At 53.9% G+C, this 20,204-nt stretch overlaps 6 protein-coding genes across 6 annotated transcripts; 2 read left to right on the top strand and 4 right to left on the bottom strand.

The window, feature by feature from the left end:
• Positions 1-1,372: 1,372 nt before the first annotated feature.
• On the bottom strand, positions 1,373-4,280 carry DCS_02271 (Dynamin, GTPase domain protein; the record flags this gene model as incomplete). Its single annotated transcript, XM_040799599.1, has 3 exons — positions 1,373-2,834; positions 2,897-4,076; positions 4,136-4,280. 3 exons carry the CDS (start codon positions 4,278-4,280, stop codon positions 1,373-1,375), a joined length of 2,787 nt encoding a protein of 928 aa, XP_040660482.1.
• A 1,707-nt stretch (positions 4,281-5,987) lies between these two features.
• DCS_02270 (GDP-mannose pyrophosphorylase) lies at positions 5,988-7,669 on the top strand (the record flags this gene model as incomplete). The annotated part of the gene is made up of 3 exons (XM_040799598.1): positions 5,988-6,053; positions 6,258-7,511; positions 7,637-7,669. 3 exons carry the CDS (start codon positions 5,988-5,990, stop codon positions 7,667-7,669), a joined length of 1,353 nt encoding a protein of 450 aa, XP_040660481.1.
• A 562-nt stretch (positions 7,670-8,231) lies between these two features.
• Positions 8,232-9,861, bottom strand: DCS_02269 (putative UDP-galactose transporter; the record flags this gene model as incomplete). The annotated part of the gene is made up of 5 exons (XM_040799597.1): positions 8,232-8,474; positions 8,560-9,237; positions 9,320-9,628; positions 9,689-9,718; positions 9,775-9,861. 5 exons carry the CDS (start codon positions 9,859-9,861, stop codon positions 8,232-8,234), a joined length of 1,347 nt encoding a protein of 448 aa, XP_040660480.1.
• A 2,003-nt stretch (positions 9,862-11,864) lies between these two features.
• DCS_02268 (uncharacterized protein) lies at positions 11,865-12,452 on the bottom strand (the record flags this gene model as incomplete). The annotated part of the gene is made up of 1 exon (XM_040799596.1): positions 11,865-12,452. One exon carries the CDS (start codon positions 12,450-12,452, stop codon positions 11,865-11,867), a length of 588 nt encoding a protein of 195 aa, XP_040660479.1.
• A 974-nt stretch (positions 12,453-13,426) lies between these two features.
• On the bottom strand, positions 13,427-16,576 carry DCS_02267 (uncharacterized protein; the record flags this gene model as incomplete). Its single annotated transcript, XM_040799595.1, has 1 exon — positions 13,427-16,576. The coding sequence occupies one exon, from the start codon at positions 16,574-16,576 to the stop codon at positions 13,427-13,429; it is 3,150 nt and encodes a 1,049-aa protein (XP_040660478.1).
• Positions 16,577-18,088: 1,512 nt separating this feature from the next.
• DCS_02266 (uncharacterized protein) lies at positions 18,089-19,312 on the top strand (the record flags this gene model as incomplete). Its single annotated transcript, XM_040799594.1, has 1 exon — positions 18,089-19,312. The coding sequence occupies one exon, from the start codon at positions 18,089-18,091 to the stop codon at positions 19,310-19,312; it is 1,224 nt and encodes a 407-aa protein (XP_040660477.1).
• Between the last annotated feature and the right edge of the window lie 892 nt (positions 19,313-20,204).

The following is a 20,204-nucleotide window of genomic DNA, read 5'->3' as shown; positions in this document are numbered from 1 at the left end:
ACTTGGTGCTAATAGGGTCTGCACATGCATGAAGTGTACTTGCACCAGCATCATATGCGTCCAGGTACAATACACATGCACATTCAGAGTATTAACTGTACGCCGTAGAAGCCGTATCCATCAAGTACTCCGTACTTGCGATATACTTATATCCACATAGGAGCCGCCTGGTGAGTACCAATCATGTACCAGACACTTCACCTACTAACCCAGTACTTTCTTTGAAGATGCTGATGTCCTGTCAAGTATAAGTTGAGTACCTCGGTGCATTGGGTTCCTGCCGGCGTCAATTGGGTACCGGAGAGGCAAACGGGGCCGTGGATGGCAAACCTGCCCATCGACCGACGACGCCGACGACGCACACAACATGTACGTATTTGGATAAAAGCGCCTGTTCAACTACAAGGTGCGTTGAGTCCTCCGAATGGCTCACTAGTTCGAGCCCGACATTTTCATGCCAATCCAGCGTCCAGAGTACACTACGGAGCACTCGACAAATGAAACCCAATGCGCGGAGTACTACTCCGTAGATTCAGCGAATCTGGGAGAACTCCGTACTAATGCTGTGAATGCAGGTGTAAGTAAGTACGTACGGAGTATTACTAGGTAGTAATACGGAGCAGCTCCGAAATAGCGCCCCCCCCCCCCCCCCTTCCCCCCTTCTTCTAGGCCGAGAACGCCACGCGCTTGTCCCTGCCGAACAGCTTTTCTGGAATCTGGATCGGCAGCAAGCGTGCTAGACTGCGAAGGGAATTTGTTTGCCGCTTCAAATTCTAGACCGAGCCTTCGGCGGCTCCGGGCCGTCTCGCTGCCTAGTACGGAGTAGTGAACGCTAAGAATTGCCATTAATTTGTCTGCTCCTCTCCCCTCAGCATTTCCTCGCCATCATCTCGCCACTTCTCTACCCCGCCCGATGAACTGTCGTCCTCGTGAATGCAGACGAGGCCCAACAGCGCGCGCCTCTCCCTCACTTGTCCACAGGCCGTCCGAAGGGTTTGTTGCCTCGGCCATCGCGGGCCATGGCATACCATCACGAGACCTCTTAAGCAACGGATGAATGCCACGCATCTACAGAGCACACAGCTTCCATGTCGACTCTGGCTTTCGCACGCAACCATGGCAATGGGCCTTTGCAATCCGAGATGCCAACTATCGAAATGCAATAATTAGGCAACGGTACAGATCCGGCCCCAGTCTCCTCGCCGCTTCGTTCTACAAATCTCAACGTCGCCTGGACGTTGCCAACTTCTCCCTCGTCGACTCGACGATGCCACAGCATAGATACCGTACGATACCACAGCGTTGCCATACGACGCCAGGTCGATGGCCGGTCACGCTACCGACAGCAGACGCCGGTGATGGGCGGCGCACGTCAAGTCTCGCCCAAGTCGTCATCCTGGTGGTCAGCGTCCATGATCCGTGACAGAGGCTGCGTGCTCTCGTCCAGCATCTCCACATCACCCGACCCTGCTCCCGTCTCGAGCAGCTCGATGCTTGCCAGCGCCTTGGTGAACTTGTTCCTCTCACGCTTCAGCATCTCACGCTTCTTGGCCGTCTTCTCGTCCTCGGCCATAAGCCTCTCGTAAACGGCTTGCGTGTCGGGGCCGCGCAGGCCAAGGCTCTCCTCGAGATAGTCCGGCAGCTTCATCCGGATCGCGGGTATCATCCGGCACAGTATTCGTTGCGACACGGCATCCGCGAAGCGCAGCGCGGCGAGGCGGTAATATGCCCTAACATACGAGATCACCTCTATTTCGCGCGCGAACTGATCCGGTCCAATCTTCGACACCTCCGCTTCGCGTCGCTTCACGTCCTGTGATCTCTTCTCGTCGGTAAAGTCGGACCACTCGCCCAACGGTCGGCTGGGGAGTCCCGCCGACTCCAGTCGCATCTTGTGCCGAAACCGAGTGAGGATTACCTGTTCGGAATCGCAGTATTCCTTGAACGCCTCATCGTTGAAGGTGAGCAGCCGCTCGCGTTCGTCCTCGTACAGCTGCATGAGCGCCGCCTCCGTCTCCTTGCAGTGTTCCTCGAGGCACTTGCGAACGTACTTTTTCGCCTCCTGGTAGATCGACCGCTTCTTGAGACCGGCGAGCGCCGTGCCGAGCGTCGTCTCTAGCAGCGACTGCAACTCGCGCATTGCTTGCGTCATCAGCGCCATCGTTGGCCGGTCCCACGGCGTGATGGCTTCCTTGACCATGTCGAAGTAGACCTCATCCGACACGCGATCAGGCATGCCAGCCTTCGTCTTGGCCTGCATTTCCTGGCGCACCTGCCGCAGGGTACGGAAGCCGTGCCCGATTTTGCGGAACTCGGTAAAAGGCTCCTGGAGGATCGATCCTCTGGCCGATGAAGGCGGAGGAAGACTGGCCGAGGCTCGCGCGCCGTTGGCGCCCTCCGTGTTGATTCCGTTGGAATGGGGTGCGCCGCCGCCTGTCGAGCCCCCCGTAGACATTCCCGTCGATGTCTCCATTCTCATCCGTTTGGAAGGGGTCGCGCCAAAGGTTGCGTGGCGCTTCGCCGTCGGAGTGGTGTTGTTGGTCATGACCGACACGGCGTCCGACTCGTCGTCGGAAATTTCGAGCACCGGGATATCAGTCCGATCCCTCAACGTAAACTTGGGTTTGATCTCCAACAGGCAATTGCGAAAGCTGCGCGGTAACTTGTTGAAATGTCGAATAAACTTGTCCAATTGGAAACGCGCACTGTCAGCAAAGCTCATGAGCCCCGTCCTCACTTTGAGCTCGACGTTGTCGGGCAGCTCCGGCAGGATCGAGAGCTCCTTGTTGATCTTTTCCAAATGGTTTTCAAGCTTCTGTTTGATCTTAGGAAGACTGTTGTCCCATGTTAGCGAATGGAAAAAGGCCGGATCAAGAAGACCCTTCGGTTGGCCTACCTCTTTGCAAATTCCTCCCCAAGACGGACCGACAGGAAATCCTTGAGCCTCTCAACACCGCACCGTTCCGTGAACTGGTGGAACGATGACGGCCAGTGCTGCGTCGTTCTGGCCTCAAAAATGCACTCCTCCCACGCCTTCAACGCGTCCAAGTCCAAGCCCTGTGGACGTGAAGTTATAAAGTAGCCGAGGCCCGCCGTGTGAGCCTCACCTTTCATGATCGCCAGCCACTGGTCGTGGTTGCCACCCTCTGGCAGAAGGTCCGCTTTGGTAAGGACGCCAATGGTCCGGCTCGAGGCTTTGAGCCGTCGGGTGAGCCGGAATGTACTGGAGTTTTCCGCGTCGCTGTTCATGGGCATTGAACAGATGACGATGGCGGACGGGTGGGACATGTAGTCGCTTGATAAGTTTCGGACAACATGGACGAGGTAGTCATCTCTATCGTCGGCCGGATTTTGGAAGATTCCCGGCATGTCATAAAAGGACAAATCGGGAAGATCAGGGCCCTTGATCTCAAGGGCCACCACGTTAGGTGAGAATTTTGCAAGGGTTTCTTCCGCCGCCGTCGCAATTGGCGTGTTCAACGCAATTGGGCCGGATCCTGGGACGAAGAGAGTGTGGTTCTTGTTGTCGTTCAAGATGGCGATCTGCGCCCAGCGCAAGACATCCTCAATTTCGCTCTTGTCCTGCATCGACTTGAACTCGACCACGGTCGAGGCTGGCAGCTGTCGCCACGGAAAGAATGGGTCTTGCGGTGTCACATCCTTTTCGCAGATTGGTCTGTCAGGAGGAGGCTGATATACGTATGCCTTTCTCAGCCATACGCGGCACGACCATGTGTTGTTCCTTGACACCCTGATGTGCAACGGGCAGCGCGTGCAGGTGCCTTCGCTGCGCGGGAGGTCCAGATTGGCCAGTCCCGACATCAGGCTGGACTTGCCAGCGGACTGGTCGCCGACGAGGACGAGCTCGGGGAGCAGCTGAACATCGTGAGACACGCCCAATTGCTGAAGCTCGCCGAGAGTGTCGTTGAAATCCTTCAGCTTTTTTCCAATGTCCTGGAAGGACGTGTGGAAAAAGTTCCCTTCCGAGTTCGATGCGCCCGTGGCCACAAGGCTGGGATGAACTCTAACTTCCCTAAGCAAGGGTTCCGTCCCTGTCGTATGCTCACTGAGAGCTGCTGGGAAGAGTTAGGTACTCTGGTACTCTGGAAATGAGAGGTGGAAGCGAAGAACGTACGGGCATCCGATCGTGCATTTCGGTGGGTTTGGTTGGATGATGAGGTGTCAGAGTCGTCGGACAGAGGGCCGTCCGGGTCATCGTTCCTATCTGATTCGTCCTTGATTGGCTGCCTCATGTGAGGAATAGCGACACGGCCAGGCATTGCGAGCGATGGTGAGAATGGCCACCTTATGGTGGCTCTCGAACGACAAATGTGATATCAAAATGGTGACAGTATTTAACTGGCTCACGACGCTGCTCGTTGGGAGATGGCACAGGTACGGGTTCTGCAAGCCACAGGTGACAGAGACTTGTAGTGAACCAATGAAGTTGGACAAGGTTGACGAGGAGGGAGATGGGGAAGCCTGGCTTGGGTGCGCGGATATGAGGTGTTGTTGAAAGGAGATGAAAGCGGGCAAGTGAAAGAGTGATGGTGTGTGGGTGAAGAGAGAGGTGAAAAGACAGAGGCTGCAGCGGCACACGAGTCCGTCTCGAGAGCAACACAGCAGACAGATAAATGCTGGTAGAGAGTGGACAGCTGACGGGCTAGTGGCGCAAGAAACCGGCTTCTAAAACGCGCAAAAAAAAGGAAAACAGCAAAAACGACAACTGCAGAGTGGTTTGGAAGCGTTTGCGGCTCGTTTCTGGTCGTGTCCGTCCAGGCAGAAGCTTTCAAGAAGGCTCTGTCTTAACGAAAATTAATGGTGCCTGGAGATGGTTGAGTGCTTCTCGGTCGCTGAGGGCGAAAAATGCGGTGGCTGGTAAGAGCGCAAGCATGCTGAGTACCTCCACACGAACGCAAGCAATACTCAGTATCACGCACATAAGTAAGTGTACATAAACAATGTACTCCGTACAGTGTACAGTACAATGGTACAATTACTCCGTATTTATCCAAGTTATAGCAGACAGGTTATATATGGTTGTGAGCTGTTGAATTCTTTCAGCGAGGATCACAGCTAAGCACCTGCAGTAGGTGTACGCCAAAAATACACGACTCCGTTCCTGTTCTACAAACGACACGATACTTGATATTGCCTGTGGTATGCGATACTGGCAGTCCTCATCACAAAGTGCTTTTGCATTGTACATTGCTGTGCGGCGCATTCGTCTCAGTTCTGTCGTATAATATTTTACGACACAGGAGCACATCACGAACGCCTTTCGCTAGCGCGCGGCTATGCCCGCATCCCCTTAATCGCATAATTTCTCCTTGCGCATTTCTCTGTGCATACTCGATACGGAGAGTATAGTGTGTTTCTGTGCCGTGTACTTAGTTATAAGTACTTACTCCGTACAAGTAGTTGTAGGCGTACGGAGTACTGTAATACTTAATTCATCCGGCTAGGTGCACTGTAACTCGTGGTACTTAGCAAGTAACCAGGTGCTACTGTACACCTACTAGGCACTTACTTATGTACCTAGTACTTACTTGTATGCCTGTACTTGTATACTTGTGGGGAGCGCTAAGCCAAAATGTGTACGTGTACTTGTACATGTGGGGAGTACGGACTACTCATACAATATTGTGTACCCCTACCTCACTGTACTGAGTACAACTAGGTGCACGGTGGGGGCAACATGTCCATGGGTACGGAGTAACTTGATCCTCCCTGCCGTTGCCTTGCGACCACAGGGTCCGAACTCAACAACAGACAGCTTGGCCCCACGACTGTCTTCCGAATTCCAACCTCTACTGTAGATTCCCATCACTGCAGCGCGAGTCGCCAATACTTGGCATTGAATCTTGCTTACAGAAGAGCTTCCCATTGTGTCACCAATTGATTCCTGGAGTCGAGCTATTGAAGTCAACCCGATCGGTCCCTCTCACCACCATTCTTCCTTCTACCCCTCGTTCGTCGTCACCACCATGTCGCACCACGTCTCCGCAGCGAGCCGGGCCAAGGGCCAGGGAACAACCAAAGCCGTCATCCTGGTGAGTTTCAGACGATTCTGTTCTAATCTGTCCAGTGCTTTTCAGTCCTGCCTTTCCTCTGATGCCCTTGGTTTATCCTTGCCACGACCGAGCCGCAAGCATGCACCGACCGTTCCCAAATTTGCCACCATTCCCTCGATCATCCAGCATCCGGCTCGGCGTCCATTACATGAGATATGATCTGCTAACCGTTTACAAAAATAGGTTGGCGGTCCTTCTCGCGGCACTCGCTTTCGCCCCCTCTCCCTCGACGTCCCCAAGCCCCTCTTCGAGGTGGCTGGCCATCCCATCATCTGGCACTGCCTCTCGGCCATCGCGCGGGTCCCGATCAACATCAAGGACGTCTACATCATAGGCTACTACGATGAGTCTGTCTTTAGCGATTTCATCAAGGACTCGGCCAAGGAGTTCCCTTCCATCACCATCCGCTACCTGCGCGAGTATCAGGCCCTCGGCACTGCCGGCGGCCTCTACCACTTCCGCGACGCCATCCTCAAGGGCCGCCCCGAACGCCTCTTTGTCCTCAACGCCGACGTCTGCTGCTCTTTCCCCCTCGCCGAGATGCTGAAGCTCTTTGTCGATCGAGACGCCGAAGCCGTCATCCTCGGCACCCGCGTGAGTGACGACGCTGCCACCAACTTCGGATGCATCGTCTCCGACGCCCACACCCGCCGAGTCCTGCACTACGTCGAGAAACCAGAGTCGCACATCAGCAATCTAATCAACTGCGGTGTCTACCTCTTCTCCACCGACAGCATTTTCCCCTCCATCAAGTCGGCCATCAAGCGCCGGCTCGATCGCCCAAGCCGCCTGGTGTCGTACCCGTCCTCGGAGAACCTTGAGAGCTACGACATGCCCTCGTCAAGTCCCGAAGTCGAAGAGGATGACGAGAGCAGTCAGAACGAGGTCATTCGTCTGGAACAGGACATTCTTGGCGACATGGCCGACTGCAAGCAGTTTTACGTCTACGAGACCAAGGACTTCTGGCGCCAGATCAAGACGGCCGGCTCGGCCGTGCCCGCCAACGCCCTGTACCTGCAAAAGGCCTGGCAGTCCGAAAACCCTGAGCTCGCTCAGCCGAGCGCCAACATCGTCGTCCCGGTCTTCATCCACCCGACAGCTCAGGTGCACCCGACGGCCAAACTCGGTCCGAACGTGAGCATTGGTCCCCGCGTCGTCGTCGGCGCCGGCGCCCGTATCAAGGACAGCATCGTGCTCGAGGACTCGGAGATCAAGCACGACGCATGCGTGCTCTACTCCATCATCGGCTGGGGCAGTCGCGTCGGCGCCTGGGCCCGCGTCGAGGGCACCCCCACACCCGTTTCCAGCCACTCCACGAGCATCGTAAAGAATGGCGTCAAGGTCCAAAGCGTCACCATTCTCGGCAAGGACTGCGGCGTCGGCGACGAGGTGCGCGTGCAAAACTGCGTCTGTCTCCCGTTCAAGGAGCTAAAGAGGGTACGTCGTCATCGCTCAGAAACTTTTCAGCCCCCTTAAACACCCCCCCCTCCCCCTTTGCATCCCTCCCCTGTCCCCTATTTGGCCGTACAGTCTGTTTTCATTGCGGCAGATATTGATTCTAGATTCAGGATGTTTCGAATGAGGTCATCATGTGAAGATGACCGAAAGCGTATGTTATCAAGTGGAGTGAACTGTACCCTTGACGGTTGTATGTGGGAAGTCTTTGAGATGTTAGTTCGCGATTCAAAGTAGCGAAGGCAGTATTTGTCTTCGGCACCTTAGTCCCCAACCACACAATGCTATCAAACCATGAATTGTACTTCCGCAGTGGATGTGAGTGAAGAATGAAGAAAGATTCGGGTGATTTAAAATACACGAGAAGGATGTGGTGCCGATCCCTCATCCCCCCTAGTTTGATTTATACATCTAATACGACCAATTCTTGGTCTTGAAGCAACGCGTGCCGAAGCTATCTCTACCAGTAACAAATGCGAATCATCGCTTCAGAGCTATTTCATCTGATCCCATGCGTCACATCGGCTCGTACACGGATGGCATCAATGAAGCCATGCCCGTGGTTCCCCAGGAAGTGCGTCAGGTATCCCCATCCAATCTTGTGCCCAAATAATCGTCTTATGCCTGCTATCTGCTCATCCCATCCCGTTACACTATCATATCACTCTCGCTCATGTGGCTGCCCACAGCGCTGCGTGCGGCTCACCTGGCTCGTAGTTTCGGACTGCTTGGCCGGCTGGTCGAAAGGGCGACGGCCTTGGAATCGAAAGGGTCTGATTGGAGGAGTTCTGGATTATTGGTCCGAGCCATGATCCCGGGTGTCAGGCTCCGTTCGATAGCGGGCTTCTCGAAGTTGGCGATGAGCAGCGGCGGCGCATGGAGGCTATGTTCGGGCACGCTGTAGAGGTATGTGGCGAAAAGGACGAGCGAGGTGCCAATGAGAAACTGCGGCAGCGAGGGTCAGTGATTTTCTCTCTCGCGCAACCCCTACTTCTGCGGGATAAAAACAACTTGGGGGTGGGGTTTATACCGGCAGGGTCACTTTCAGTTCAAAGACCAACACGCTGACGACAAAGCTAAGGACAATGCTAATACTCGTGGCAAAATTTTTAGCGATGCTGTCCGCGTCGCGGATCACTAGGCTGGAGATCAAGCCGCCAGCAGCCTGCGATAGGACGGCTGCCCAGACGATCCAATTATAGCCCTCGAAGAAGCCGTGCTGACGAATCCCACTCCCGTCCTGCCAAATGACGCCGCCAAAGAGGGCAGCAATGAGAGAGTAGAAGCTCAGTTGGATGTTGCGAATCCAGAGACTCGCTTGGGTCGGGCTGTCCTTGAGGATCCTCTCGAAGTAAACGGCAGCAAGGCCGGAGACGACGGCGGAGACGACGGCAGCCGTCACACCAACGGAGTAGTTCATCAGGGGTTCAGGGGACGGCAGGTCGTTGGCGATTCCCTCGTACGTGGCCGATCGTTTGGTCAAATGGACATCGGGTGATCCTGCATCGACAGCCTGGCCGAGTTCGTGTTTGGATCGGGGGAAATAGTGATTGGGAATGCCGTGCAAAAGTAAGTCGTCCAGGGCTGAGTTTCGCGACGGAAAGGAGACGACCGAGACGCCGAAGGTGAGGATAATGAGAGACAGCCAGCTCTTGCACCCAAGATGTCGGCGGAGAAGACAGACGCTAAAGATGGCCGTAGTCAGGATCTGCCGAGCGCCCGTAGTTAGCACCGATGCATGCATCCATGATTCATGTACTTGGCATCAGCTGGGATAGGCGAGAGTCTACCTTGATCTGGTAAAGCACTTGAAAATGTACAGGGTCCAGGTTGCCAACCGCCGCGTACTGCAGCAAGTTCTGGACAGTGTACAATGCTGCTGGGAAGGTGAGCTTCCAACCGTCGCCGGAGAAGACGGCGTTGTAGATCTGCTCAAACATGGTCGTCACGGGCGTGTTCGGGGCGAGTGTTTTGGATGCTTCGAGTATGGCGAGGGTCAGGGAGATGACGAGCTTGACGAGCTCGTTGAGGAAGACGGCGGTCGAGGTAAAATAACGATGGTCGCCGGAAGGAGGCATTACGCGCGAGTAGTGCATGACCTGTGAACGTCGTCAGACACGGCGAGCGCTTAGTTTGATGGGACATGGAGACAGGCGCACGAGTATCAGCGCCGAGTTTTGAAAGGTCAGCTACGCGAGCCGTATAGTTAGCATCCTGTCGCATCAGAAGAAACGTCAGGGCATACCATGACCAAGGACAGGTTTTTCTTGGCGCCATGTCGTCCGACGGAACGGCTACCACTGCTCTTGCGGCCGGTTTGGAGGATCGACATGATGGTCGATTCGCGCGCTGGATGCGAAATCTTCTGCGATAGACTCGATGCGGCACTGTGTGACTCCAGATTTCGGACGACGCCGTCGGTAAGGTATGGCGAGTGCGCCCCGGGGGTGGGGTTTGAACGGAACGATTCAACGTCGTGCGAGCGGGAAGCAAAGCCCGCGACGTATCCCCTTGGGGAGGCGTGACGGTGCCTTTGCAATATCTCTCAGCAATTGGAAACGGAGACGGAGACGTCTTGATGGCAGAATCGAAACGGCAGATGTCCTTGGACGACGTAGGAAGAAGCAAGGAACAAGGAATGGTGTCGCAATGGGCGCAGATAGCCGGCCGCAATTCCGCTCGAACTTGGGCCCATTACAGCACAAAGGAGAGACGGGGAAAATGCAAAACGGGAGCGCAAGAGAAAATATCCAAAGGCCCAACTCCCATCGAGATGCCTACATACCAAGTCCAAGCAGGCACTTTTGGTAGGTGGCTCTGGGATGACGTTGGGATGCAGTGCGACCTGTCCCTTTGAGTAAAAGGCACTAAGCAAGTACCTAGGTACTTAACCTGCTACTGTTGAGTTAAGGCGAGAGTACTCCGTACTCCCGTTCTTACCAATACATGTAGGTACTTGCACCTGCACTACAGTACAGTACTTACTCCGTAATAGTATCCAGTACCAAGTAATTACCGCTGGCGCACCTACAGTACATGCTGGTGCGTCCACATGTAAGTACAGTAAGTAAGTACTATACTTATAGTCCATGTTCTCCGTACTCCGCGAACTCCGCCATGCGTCCATGCACATACAATACTAGTAGGTATTAGGTAATTACTATTAGCACGCACCTCTGTCTGTTTGTCCAAGTGCAAGTACTTAAGCACTTACAACTACTCCGTACTCCGTAAGTACATGTACGGAGTACCTATGTACTTATTAATTAACCCTGTTGAAGGGCACCTGTCAGGAAGCGAAGCAAGGGGCTAGTGGAGCGTGGGTCCATGCAGACAAGGTCACTACCCGCGTCATCCGGCTGGTCTTCCAGGCTCCGTACTGTACATGTACTTCTCCTAACTTGTACTTAAGATACACTTATGCATGTACGGAGTACTACTACCGTACTTACTTACTATTACTAGTACTTACACATACGGAGTACAGTAATACTTGGTTGAAAGGACTACTTAGGTACGGAGTACCCCGTCCTATATTAGCCTGTACTCCGTAACTAAGTATTATACTCCGTACGGAGTAGTACTATCGGATTCCACTGTCTCTCCACCACTAAAGAGGTCACCCCTCTATTAATACATACGTCCACTTGTAAAACATCCCGTGTGGTAAGTAATTGCAACGTCACCGCCAGCCCCGGCTTCCTTCGCCGGCTCCCTTCTCATGAGCCATGAATATGCCGAATGTGGTATTAGTACTCAGTGAGTATATGGGCTCAGGTCAATGGGTCAGAGCTACGATGATAATTTGGCTCCCAGTCACGTCCATGAAGTGACGGATGGACGCGACAGCAGCATCGCCTTCATAATACTGCTGCCGCCTATTTCCTTGGATCAGGACAACATGTATTCCGCATTCCTCATCGACCCTGAAGCTCGCATCATTGCCAGGCTTCGAACCCCAAAGCCTACATCTCTGTTGCGATGCACATCAAATCCCCCGTATGGCATTACCCAGTTTCCTCGGTTTTGTCGTGTTGCCATCGGCTCTGGTTGGCCGAGCGAGGTGGCTCCATCTCCATGGTTGCCGACGATGTTGCTCACTCACAACCCATGTCACGCGAACCGCACAAGCGCGGTATCGACGCAGCTGAGCAATTTCATGCAAAACTTACTCTATTTACTGATCCTATTTATCCCCGTGTACCGGGTTGCACCGTAAATCTAGGTCGGCAACCCCGAGATTTCGGATCTGTTTAGTCATGTACCATCCTGTCCAGTATCCACCACGCCGTAGCAGCATTGTCTCCGTCTGCCACCTTGTAAGCTTAATGTCACTCACTTCCACATCCCACATATAAAATTCCGTTCGTCAATCACCGTGCTTCCTGACAGCAGGCTTGGGGAACCAAGTCGTCGTTGAAAGTCCTCTGCCACAAGGTTCCAGTGCGCAAACGCCTTCGCCATGGCATCGGAGTCGCCGGAAGGCTGGTGTCCTACATCGGTCGTGGACTTGGCCATCCCGCTTGCATCAGGTGCCTCGGCTTGTGGTATGAATTCGAACGCTTGCTGGGCCAAGTTCCAGTTGTCGCCGTGATTGTCTTCGTATATGCAGGTGGCGCTGGTGACGTTCGACGTTAAGCGGCGAAATCTGTCGCTGGGGGGTTCGGTGCAAAAGAATTCCCGGTCATATCTGTACCTGTCGTTGAAGGTATCCTCGAGCTGCCGGGCCGACGATAGGATGGGGAGTGCCTCGTGTTCATGCACGAACATCACAAACACGGCACGGGGCTTCTGATCAGCAGCAGTCGTCGAGTCTCTAACGCTTCTGGCATAAGATAGCAGCAGATGCAGCCAAAGCCAAAGGTTGGCCCAAGTAATGGGCCAAAGTTTGAACGGTGAAGCTCGACAGCTTTGGTGTGTCATGCTGGGCCAGCTGCGCGGAAGGGTAGGTTTGCAGCCTTGGTTGGCGACGAAGGCGATGAGGGCCACGTAGATATGTAGGGACCAAGGTCAACGGGGGATGAGAAAGAGGGGGCGAAATTCACAAGAAATTCGACGGAATAAACAAGGATGGGGAAGGAGAGAAGGAGTGGGCGGTGGGTTTGTCAAGGAAGGAAAGCAATGCTCTCTGAATACCGCCGCTGAAGGGTAATGAAGGGTCGAGCAAAAGGTTAGGAAGTGCAGATTACGGGACGGGGTGAACGCGTGTTGCCTGAGCAGCAAGGCAAGAACGTCCTGCAAGAGCACTCCGTGCGCACATGAATTCGCAGTAACTTAACTGCTGCATAATTCCCCTGACCCTAAAAGACTCTCTCCCACGCTGCCACCACGGATGAAATCAGCGTCCTCGTCTCAGGGTGACCTCCAGGTTGCCTTCAGGTTCCCGTTGTAGATCTGACGGTATCCAGCTCATGCAGACAATCCTGTGCGATGTTGAAGGATCCCATGCAACGCAACCTCCATGCAGTCGTCGACAGAGTTTTCCCATGACGACTCTTCGTTGCGAGGATCAAGACCAATATCGCAGGCTGTCGCCGGGGAAATGGAACCCCGCGATTGGCATAGCGTACACACCTGGTCCTGATCCGTTGGGTCAAGGACGCCTTCACTTGTATTCTGGCTTGGCCGAGCAGCCAAGAAAGTATTTAATTTTTCGTGGTTGGGCGTGAGGGCGTGTGATCCAAAATAGCATCGCTTACACCTCATAAAGCAGTTCCCGGCCCTGTTGCCCACGTTGCCATGCTCAGGATGTTCCGAACGCCAGACCACCGCATCTACTCTCTCCCATGAAATCTTGATATCGCGGTAAAAACGTGAAGCCGCGGCATACCGTTTGTTATGAACGTGGCCGAGTCGACATAAGCGGAAAGTTCAGGTATCATGTTTCGTCCATTGATTCAACATCGAGAGATCCATCCTCCAGATTCATATCGAGCACTCTGGCATACTGCGAGGTCAGTCGATGCAGTTCGCGGTATTTTCCTAACCGTCGGCCACATTAGTCGGTTGTCCAGCACACAGGCAGGGGAGGGGGAGGGGGGCAAACCAAGGATCAACACGACACCCATGAGCAGCTCCTTGCGATCCCACCCGCAAATATCATCTCCTTTTCCGAACCAGCCTCGGCCCTCCGTAGAGTCGCTCTCTTTGCCCTGCAGAATTCCTCCTACCAGACTGCTCAGCAACTCCTCCACCTTGGGCTGGGCACCCTCGGCGCCGAGACGCTTCGTGTACATGAAGAGGTACAAGCGGAACTCTTCTCTGGCCCCAAGCTGCAGGGCGCCCGCAATTCGGTTCTCCAGATGAGCGATGCTGATGGTGCTCTCGAGATCCTCCGCCTCCTTTCGCTGCATCACCGTTTTGATAATGCGCTGCAGGGCATAGGCACGACCCTTGAGCAGAAATTCGTTCGTCGTGTGCCGCTCGAGGAATGGTATGATACCAGACGAGACGGTCACGCCCGACGTCTTGCCCTTGGCTTCTGCAGGGCCGACTGCCGTGGATTGTAGGGCCGAGATGGAGGAGTCGTTGGAGTTCCAGTATTGCGAGCCAACGGCCCACCACGCTTCGCTCAGCCGTTGCCAGGTGTACATGTCACGAGCGTAGTAGAAGCCGTCGCCGTTGGAGAGAGTCACGACGACGTGCCCGTTTGAGTTGAGATGCGCGGACGTGACGCTGGGTCCTTGCGTCGCCGTATGCTGGTTCAACGAGGTCATGGCAATGTCCAGGATCGGTGCCAGAGAGACGGGTGGATGGGGCGCGGATTGGGTTCTTAAATCCCAGACGTGAACCAATCCGACGGCGGTGATGCAGAGCAGCCAATGATTGCGACATTCGAGGATGACCGGCTGCGACTCAAGGATGAGAGGGTTCAGAAGACGCCTGCCGGCGGGAGTCCAGACGTGTATCGATCCATCCTCGCAGGCCACTGCCCAAAAGTTCCTGTTCGCTGTCAACAATATTATCGCTCGCGGAAGCCATTCCTGCCACACGAGGGCGCCTCGCTTCGTCACCAAGACGTGCGATGGATCGCGCGGGTTGGCATCATTCTTCGCCTCCATAATGATGTTCTCGGGCGTCCTGGACGCGTCGTCCGGTACCCCTTCTGGCAGCAGGATGCCACGTTCCAGCGGTCGAAGGATATATGACCTGATCTTCGGGACGGCAAGCCTGACTTCAGAGAAGGATATGGCCGGATTGAGAACGGCCGGGCGAAGGAACTCCGGGGTGGGAATGACTCCATTTTGGGTAGGTGTGAGCGAGGCCGGCTCAACGCCATCGGAAGAATTCGTCACGAGGGGTGTTGGTCCGGTCGCTCCGCGTTTGGAAACTAGGTCCTCATCATCGCCGTCGTCGCTCACGGCAGCCTTTCGCTTGCTTCCCAGCAGCATGGAGGCGATGCCTCCTTTCGGCAGCCCATCAAAAGGCTTGGTGAGGTCGAGAACGGTTGATGGGCCGTCGTTGTGCGCCGCCTTAGTCGCGGTCGAGCCTACGAGCTGTGTCTGTGGTAGTGATGATTGGCCTGTGCCCGAAGAGGATACGAGCAAAGGCGCCACTCGTTTCTTGCCATCTTTGCCGATCGTCACTCTGGACTTGAGCTCCGTTATCCGTTCGGCAGCCTTGTCTGGATGTTCCTCGACAGTCTTCTCCGGCTCGCCATCGCCGTTGGTCGTCGCCCCCGGTTTCGTCAAGGGTGTGCTTGGCTTGGTGCCACTTGACGCCGCCGTCGTCTCCTTCGTGTCTGACTGAAAATCGCCCATCAAGGCGCCCATCCTCGACTCGACCGCCCGCGACTCGCCAGCTTTGCTGTGGGTCTCCAACATGAGTCCGTCAACATCTTCGGCGATGCCCATTCCCTTCCTTGATGCGCCGTATTTCTGGAGCGCCTTGACGTTTTCCTCCGGTTGGGCGACCCAGCCCAGCTCGCCCTCCTCAAACGTAGCCATGACGATGCCGCCGTCGAGACTGCATGCGAAAAGCGTCTGGCCGTCGGGTGTCCACGCGAGATCGGATATCGACTTCCCGGTGAGATCTTGCAGGATGATGACTGGGCGAGAGGTGTTGGTGTTCCAGATACTCAACGTTTTGTCCTGACCAGCCGAAGCAATCACGGTGACCAACTGGCCGCCGGCGCCGTTGGCGTGCCCTGCACCATCCGGCTTGACGGTGTGGAACAGGCGTGGAGAAAACATGCAAACCTCGGTCGGAGCCTCGTGGCCGATGAGGTTGATCTCGCTGTCCCAGCGAGTGCGCTCAATGATGGCAACAGAGCTGACGGGCCCATTGACGGCGTTGGCGGCGGCGATGTGGTTGCCGTCCGGCGACCACGAACAGCGTCTGAAGTAGGTGGTGAGGGGGGAGCTTTTGAAGGGTGAGCTGATGGTGGCCTCGAGAACGAAATTGTTGACCATGTCGTGCTGGGTGGAATTGGGTGCCGGTGGCGTGAATCGGAAAATCTTGATGGTGCGGTCGTCGCTAGCGGTGGCGAAGAACTTGTTGGCCGGGTCAAAGGTGATGCCCTTGACGTGGCTCTGATGGGCCGGGAGGGACTTGAGTTTCTCAAAGGTATAGCCGGACCAGACGACGACCTTGGAGTCGAGACCAACGGAGACGAGGAGGGACGAGTCGGCGGACCAGGCGAGGTCTTGAACATCGTTGTCGTGGCCAATGAGCCGCTTGTACGTCTTCCAGTTCTCGGCCGGGGGCGGCTCATCCGTGGCAAAGGTGGCCGTGGGAGGTGAAGACTTGTCGAGGTGATAGACGCAGATGATCTTGTCGTCAGCGCCGCTGGCGAGGTATCGCCCGTTGGGCGAGAAGCGGACGGAGTGGATCGTGCCGAGATGATGGCTCATGTGGCAGAGCTGCCGAGGTTTGCTGTAGGAGGCATCATCTGACTTGTAGATGGACTCGGTCGACCAAATTCGCACATGGCCATCGCCGCCAGCGGTGGCGAGACGCTTCCCGTCGGGCGAGACGTGGCAGCTGTAAACCTCAAAGTCCTTCTGCTCGACGCTGTGGCTCAGCCACGAGGGCTTGATGATGTGCATTTCGACGGCGAGGCTGGCAACTGATTCATGGGCAGTGTATGAAGACGGCGCTCCGTTCGCGTGCGTGCTGGTGGATCAAGTTGGCGAGAGCGTCATGGGCGGGCATAGAAAATTAAGAATGTCGCCAGTTAGTGTTGACGTTCGACGTTCGTCGGAGAACACAGCTACGACGCGATGGCGCGCCAGGATCTGCCAGCCAGCAGAGCAATGGGCCAGCGTTGACGTACTAGGTACATAAGTAGTAATAATAATATACTGCAAGTACAGTTACTGTATCCTGTACTTACAGCACAGTACTTACATACTTACCTAGTAGTACTACGGAGTACTCCGTACCTACAGTACTGCGTGATAATGCGGAGTCTCAGATAGGTATGCTTTACGTAGCACTCGTTCGCTGGAAATACTTAAGTACAGTACAGTACAGTCGGGTGAGCACTCCGTACGGAGTAATACTTGTACTCCCTATTGCAAAGAATTATTACTTCCCAACTGAGGCAAGCTCCCAGGCCAAAATTATAAGAATCACATAATGTTAATGTTACCTAGAAATACTTGTACTGTACGGAGTACATGCCTGGTACCTAGTTTGCAGTATTTTGAGGCCTGGCTGCGGTAATTAGCGGCTACCGCCCTGATTGGTCATGGTTCAGTTGGCTCTAACATCGCTACGTACTAATACTAATACTCCGTACTCCGTACAGTTGGCACATTCATGACTCCGTATTCCTGAATAGGAGACCTTCTTCTTTCAAATGTCGAGTCGAGGATGCTTCATCATCGTCATATTGTTTAATGCAATTTCGAGCTCTCAGAGGCAGCTTGTTTTCCGATCATCTACTTGTTTGGCTGTCTTGGGTCATTTCTGGCCGACTCCCCATTTACGATAGAAAATGCCATCACGTATGCCGAAATTCGTAGTTTGGAAGAGAATTACTGTCATAGTGGACAGTGGTGAATAACTGCAGTATTGACTGCACACCTTCTGTTACGAATCGTTGAACCATTGTGGTGGTGTTCAAGTACGAGCCACGTCAAATCTTTTGATCTGCGTACTCGTAGCCGAGTCACCAATGTAGGAGATGTCGATATTCCTCGGTCGTGGAACTGAATCTGTCAAAATATACTGTCGATTCAGCGAGCATCGGAATCCTTCATCGGCTGCTCTCTGAAGCCGGCCGTTTCGATACCCTTGCTTGCAGTGACGTTCAGTCAGAGATCCCGCCTGTTCAGCCTTTTCACGCATCGTTCGAACGTTCGCCTTGGCCATCATGTTTTCGTCCATCCATTGTTCAGTTACACGGTTTCCACGCCGATGAATCTTCACATACATCTCTGTCCGCAACATTTCACAGAGGCAATCATGTTCGGTCAAGACATATAAGTCATCGTCCTGCGCCCTGTTGCAGGTAAGTTCCCCATCTCCTCATCTTGGCCAGCCCACTTCAGCAGTCGCGCTTATACTTCATTCTACTCCCCAACAACCGTCCTCCCTTGCAACATTTTCTCATCATGGATGGTTGTCGGTTCGGGATCGAGTTGGAGTTTATGGTCCCTGTTGTGGACAAGGCAGGCTCGTCCAAACATGCGAAGCCTCGGGATGATCGGTGGCCGGACGGTGCGAATGGATACGAAACCGACAACGATGTATTTGGCAACAAAGCCAGCCAGAAATCAGTTTGTGCCGCTCTGTCTGACTGCAACCTTCCTTCGGCCCGTATGGTAGTTACGGATGCCCTTAGAAATGACCCGGACTACGAGGAGAGTTCTGGCAAGGAAATACCAATCGATCAGGATGTATCATTACGCGTGTGGAACACGCCGACGGTCAAAATCAGCAGCACCGAGCGATTCAAGTACTGGTATGTGACGGACGAGGCCAGCATTGTGCTGGGTATGGAGAAGAAGAAGATCAAGATTCCTTCCGGCTGTTATCGCTGGTACGGCGTGGAGCTGAATAGTCCAATACTTTCCAGCGTGGAAGAATTAGATCACGGTCTTCCAGCTCTCAGAAAGGGACTCGCCTCCATTCGGAACAATATCAAGGTCTGGCTCAACTCGGAGTGCGGGCTCCACATTCACGTCAGCCCCGCGGACCGAGATGTGGATGAGATTGTGGCGAAGAGACTGGCAGCATTGGTATTTCTGCTTGAACGGCCGCTTCTAGTGAAGCTTTGCCATCCAATCAGACAAAACTCAACGTATTCTCGCCCTTTCTTCACCCAGCCCTGGATCGCCGAGTCTTTTACCACATGCGCGAGTTTCCCAATCGAAGTCAACGAAATTCTTGCCTATCGCGAACGGACCATGGGCAAGCGCCACGAGGAGCATTCAATGTTCAGATCGCTCTGCGCTATTCTCTCGCAGGATAATATCAACGAGCTGATTAAACTGCTACAGATACACACTGGCAAGTGTGCACTCGTTATTTCCGACTTTGGTACAGTCGAGTTTCGGTATCCTGAAGCATCCTTTGACCCAGATTTTATCTCTGCTTGGATCCACCTCGTCCGACGGTTACTCGCGCTCGCTTCATCCTCGGACGAAGCGTTTGCAAGCACTCTCTGTAGGTTTTACGAGTTGGCGACAACGGATACAAGTGTGTCTTGGGCACAATGGCTGCATGAACTGCAGCTCCCTGCCGTACGCGACTTTTTCGAGAATCGTGTCAAACGGTATCAAACCGATTTGAAGAACTTGGATCAACCAGTCATCCTATCACGGAGCGTCGCTTAGGGTTGAAAAGCAGAGACCAAGCTTGTTCTTCCCCTGAGCGCCTAGGTTAGGGGTTGGAGGTGCGTGCCCGCACCTATCGCGATGCATGTGCCCAAACTGCAAGTAGTGCTAGACTAGACCCTGAAAAATTACAATATCGCAGCATTTGCAACATATTTCGCTTCTTGAATGGTTGGTTGAGGTATCTATTTGCTTCCATCGTTTCTAGGTCATTTGGTGGAAGTTTGCCGCGTACAATACATAGTCATCAAACGAATGTGCAATGCAATTCACGATTCTATCTCGGGGGTCAGGTAATGGGCAAGTGCTATCGACGAGATTGCATTTTCGATTTAGTCGTCCGAGTAATGGAAACTATATCCAAAGCCCTTCGGTTAGCTCTCCTTGTTCCAGTCCGTACAACAAGGCCTAATGCTCTTCCATATCGTGTGAAATAACTCGACCTTGAGCTTCCTAGCTGCGATATAGGGTAGTTGTTTTGGGCGGTATTCGTAAAGCGTGGTCGAACTTGAGTAACACTGTAAGTAAGTATTACATAAGTACAGTACTCCGTACAAGTACATGAATGCCCGGAGAACGGGAGTAATTACCTACCGCAAGTTCAAGTACTGTACTCAGTACGAAGTACTCCGTCCATAGTTGTACAAGTAACAATTACTTACTCTTACTCCATACGGAGTATTACTACGTAGTTGTACTTGCTGTACATTTATTCCGTCCGTGCTCCGTACGGAGTAGTGCGAAAAACGATTACGTAACATATCACCCTCAGCACTTGGCACTGACTGCACTTTACGCCATCGATATTGTGGAGCTCCTGCCAACGCGCTAATCCTACACCAATCAAAGCCTTGAAAGGCCATTCATAATCATCATTCAACCTCATCGTGAA

This window comes from Drechmeria coniospora, chromosome 01 (assembly GCF_001625195.1).
Source record: "Drechmeria coniospora strain ARSEF 6962 chromosome 01, whole genome shotgun sequence".
Taxonomy (NCBI): Eukaryota; Fungi; Ascomycota; class Sordariomycetes; order Hypocreales; family Ophiocordycipitaceae; genus Drechmeria; species Drechmeria coniospora.
Note: the sequence above shows the minus strand (reverse complement) of the source record. Positions and strands in the feature narration are given on the sequence as shown.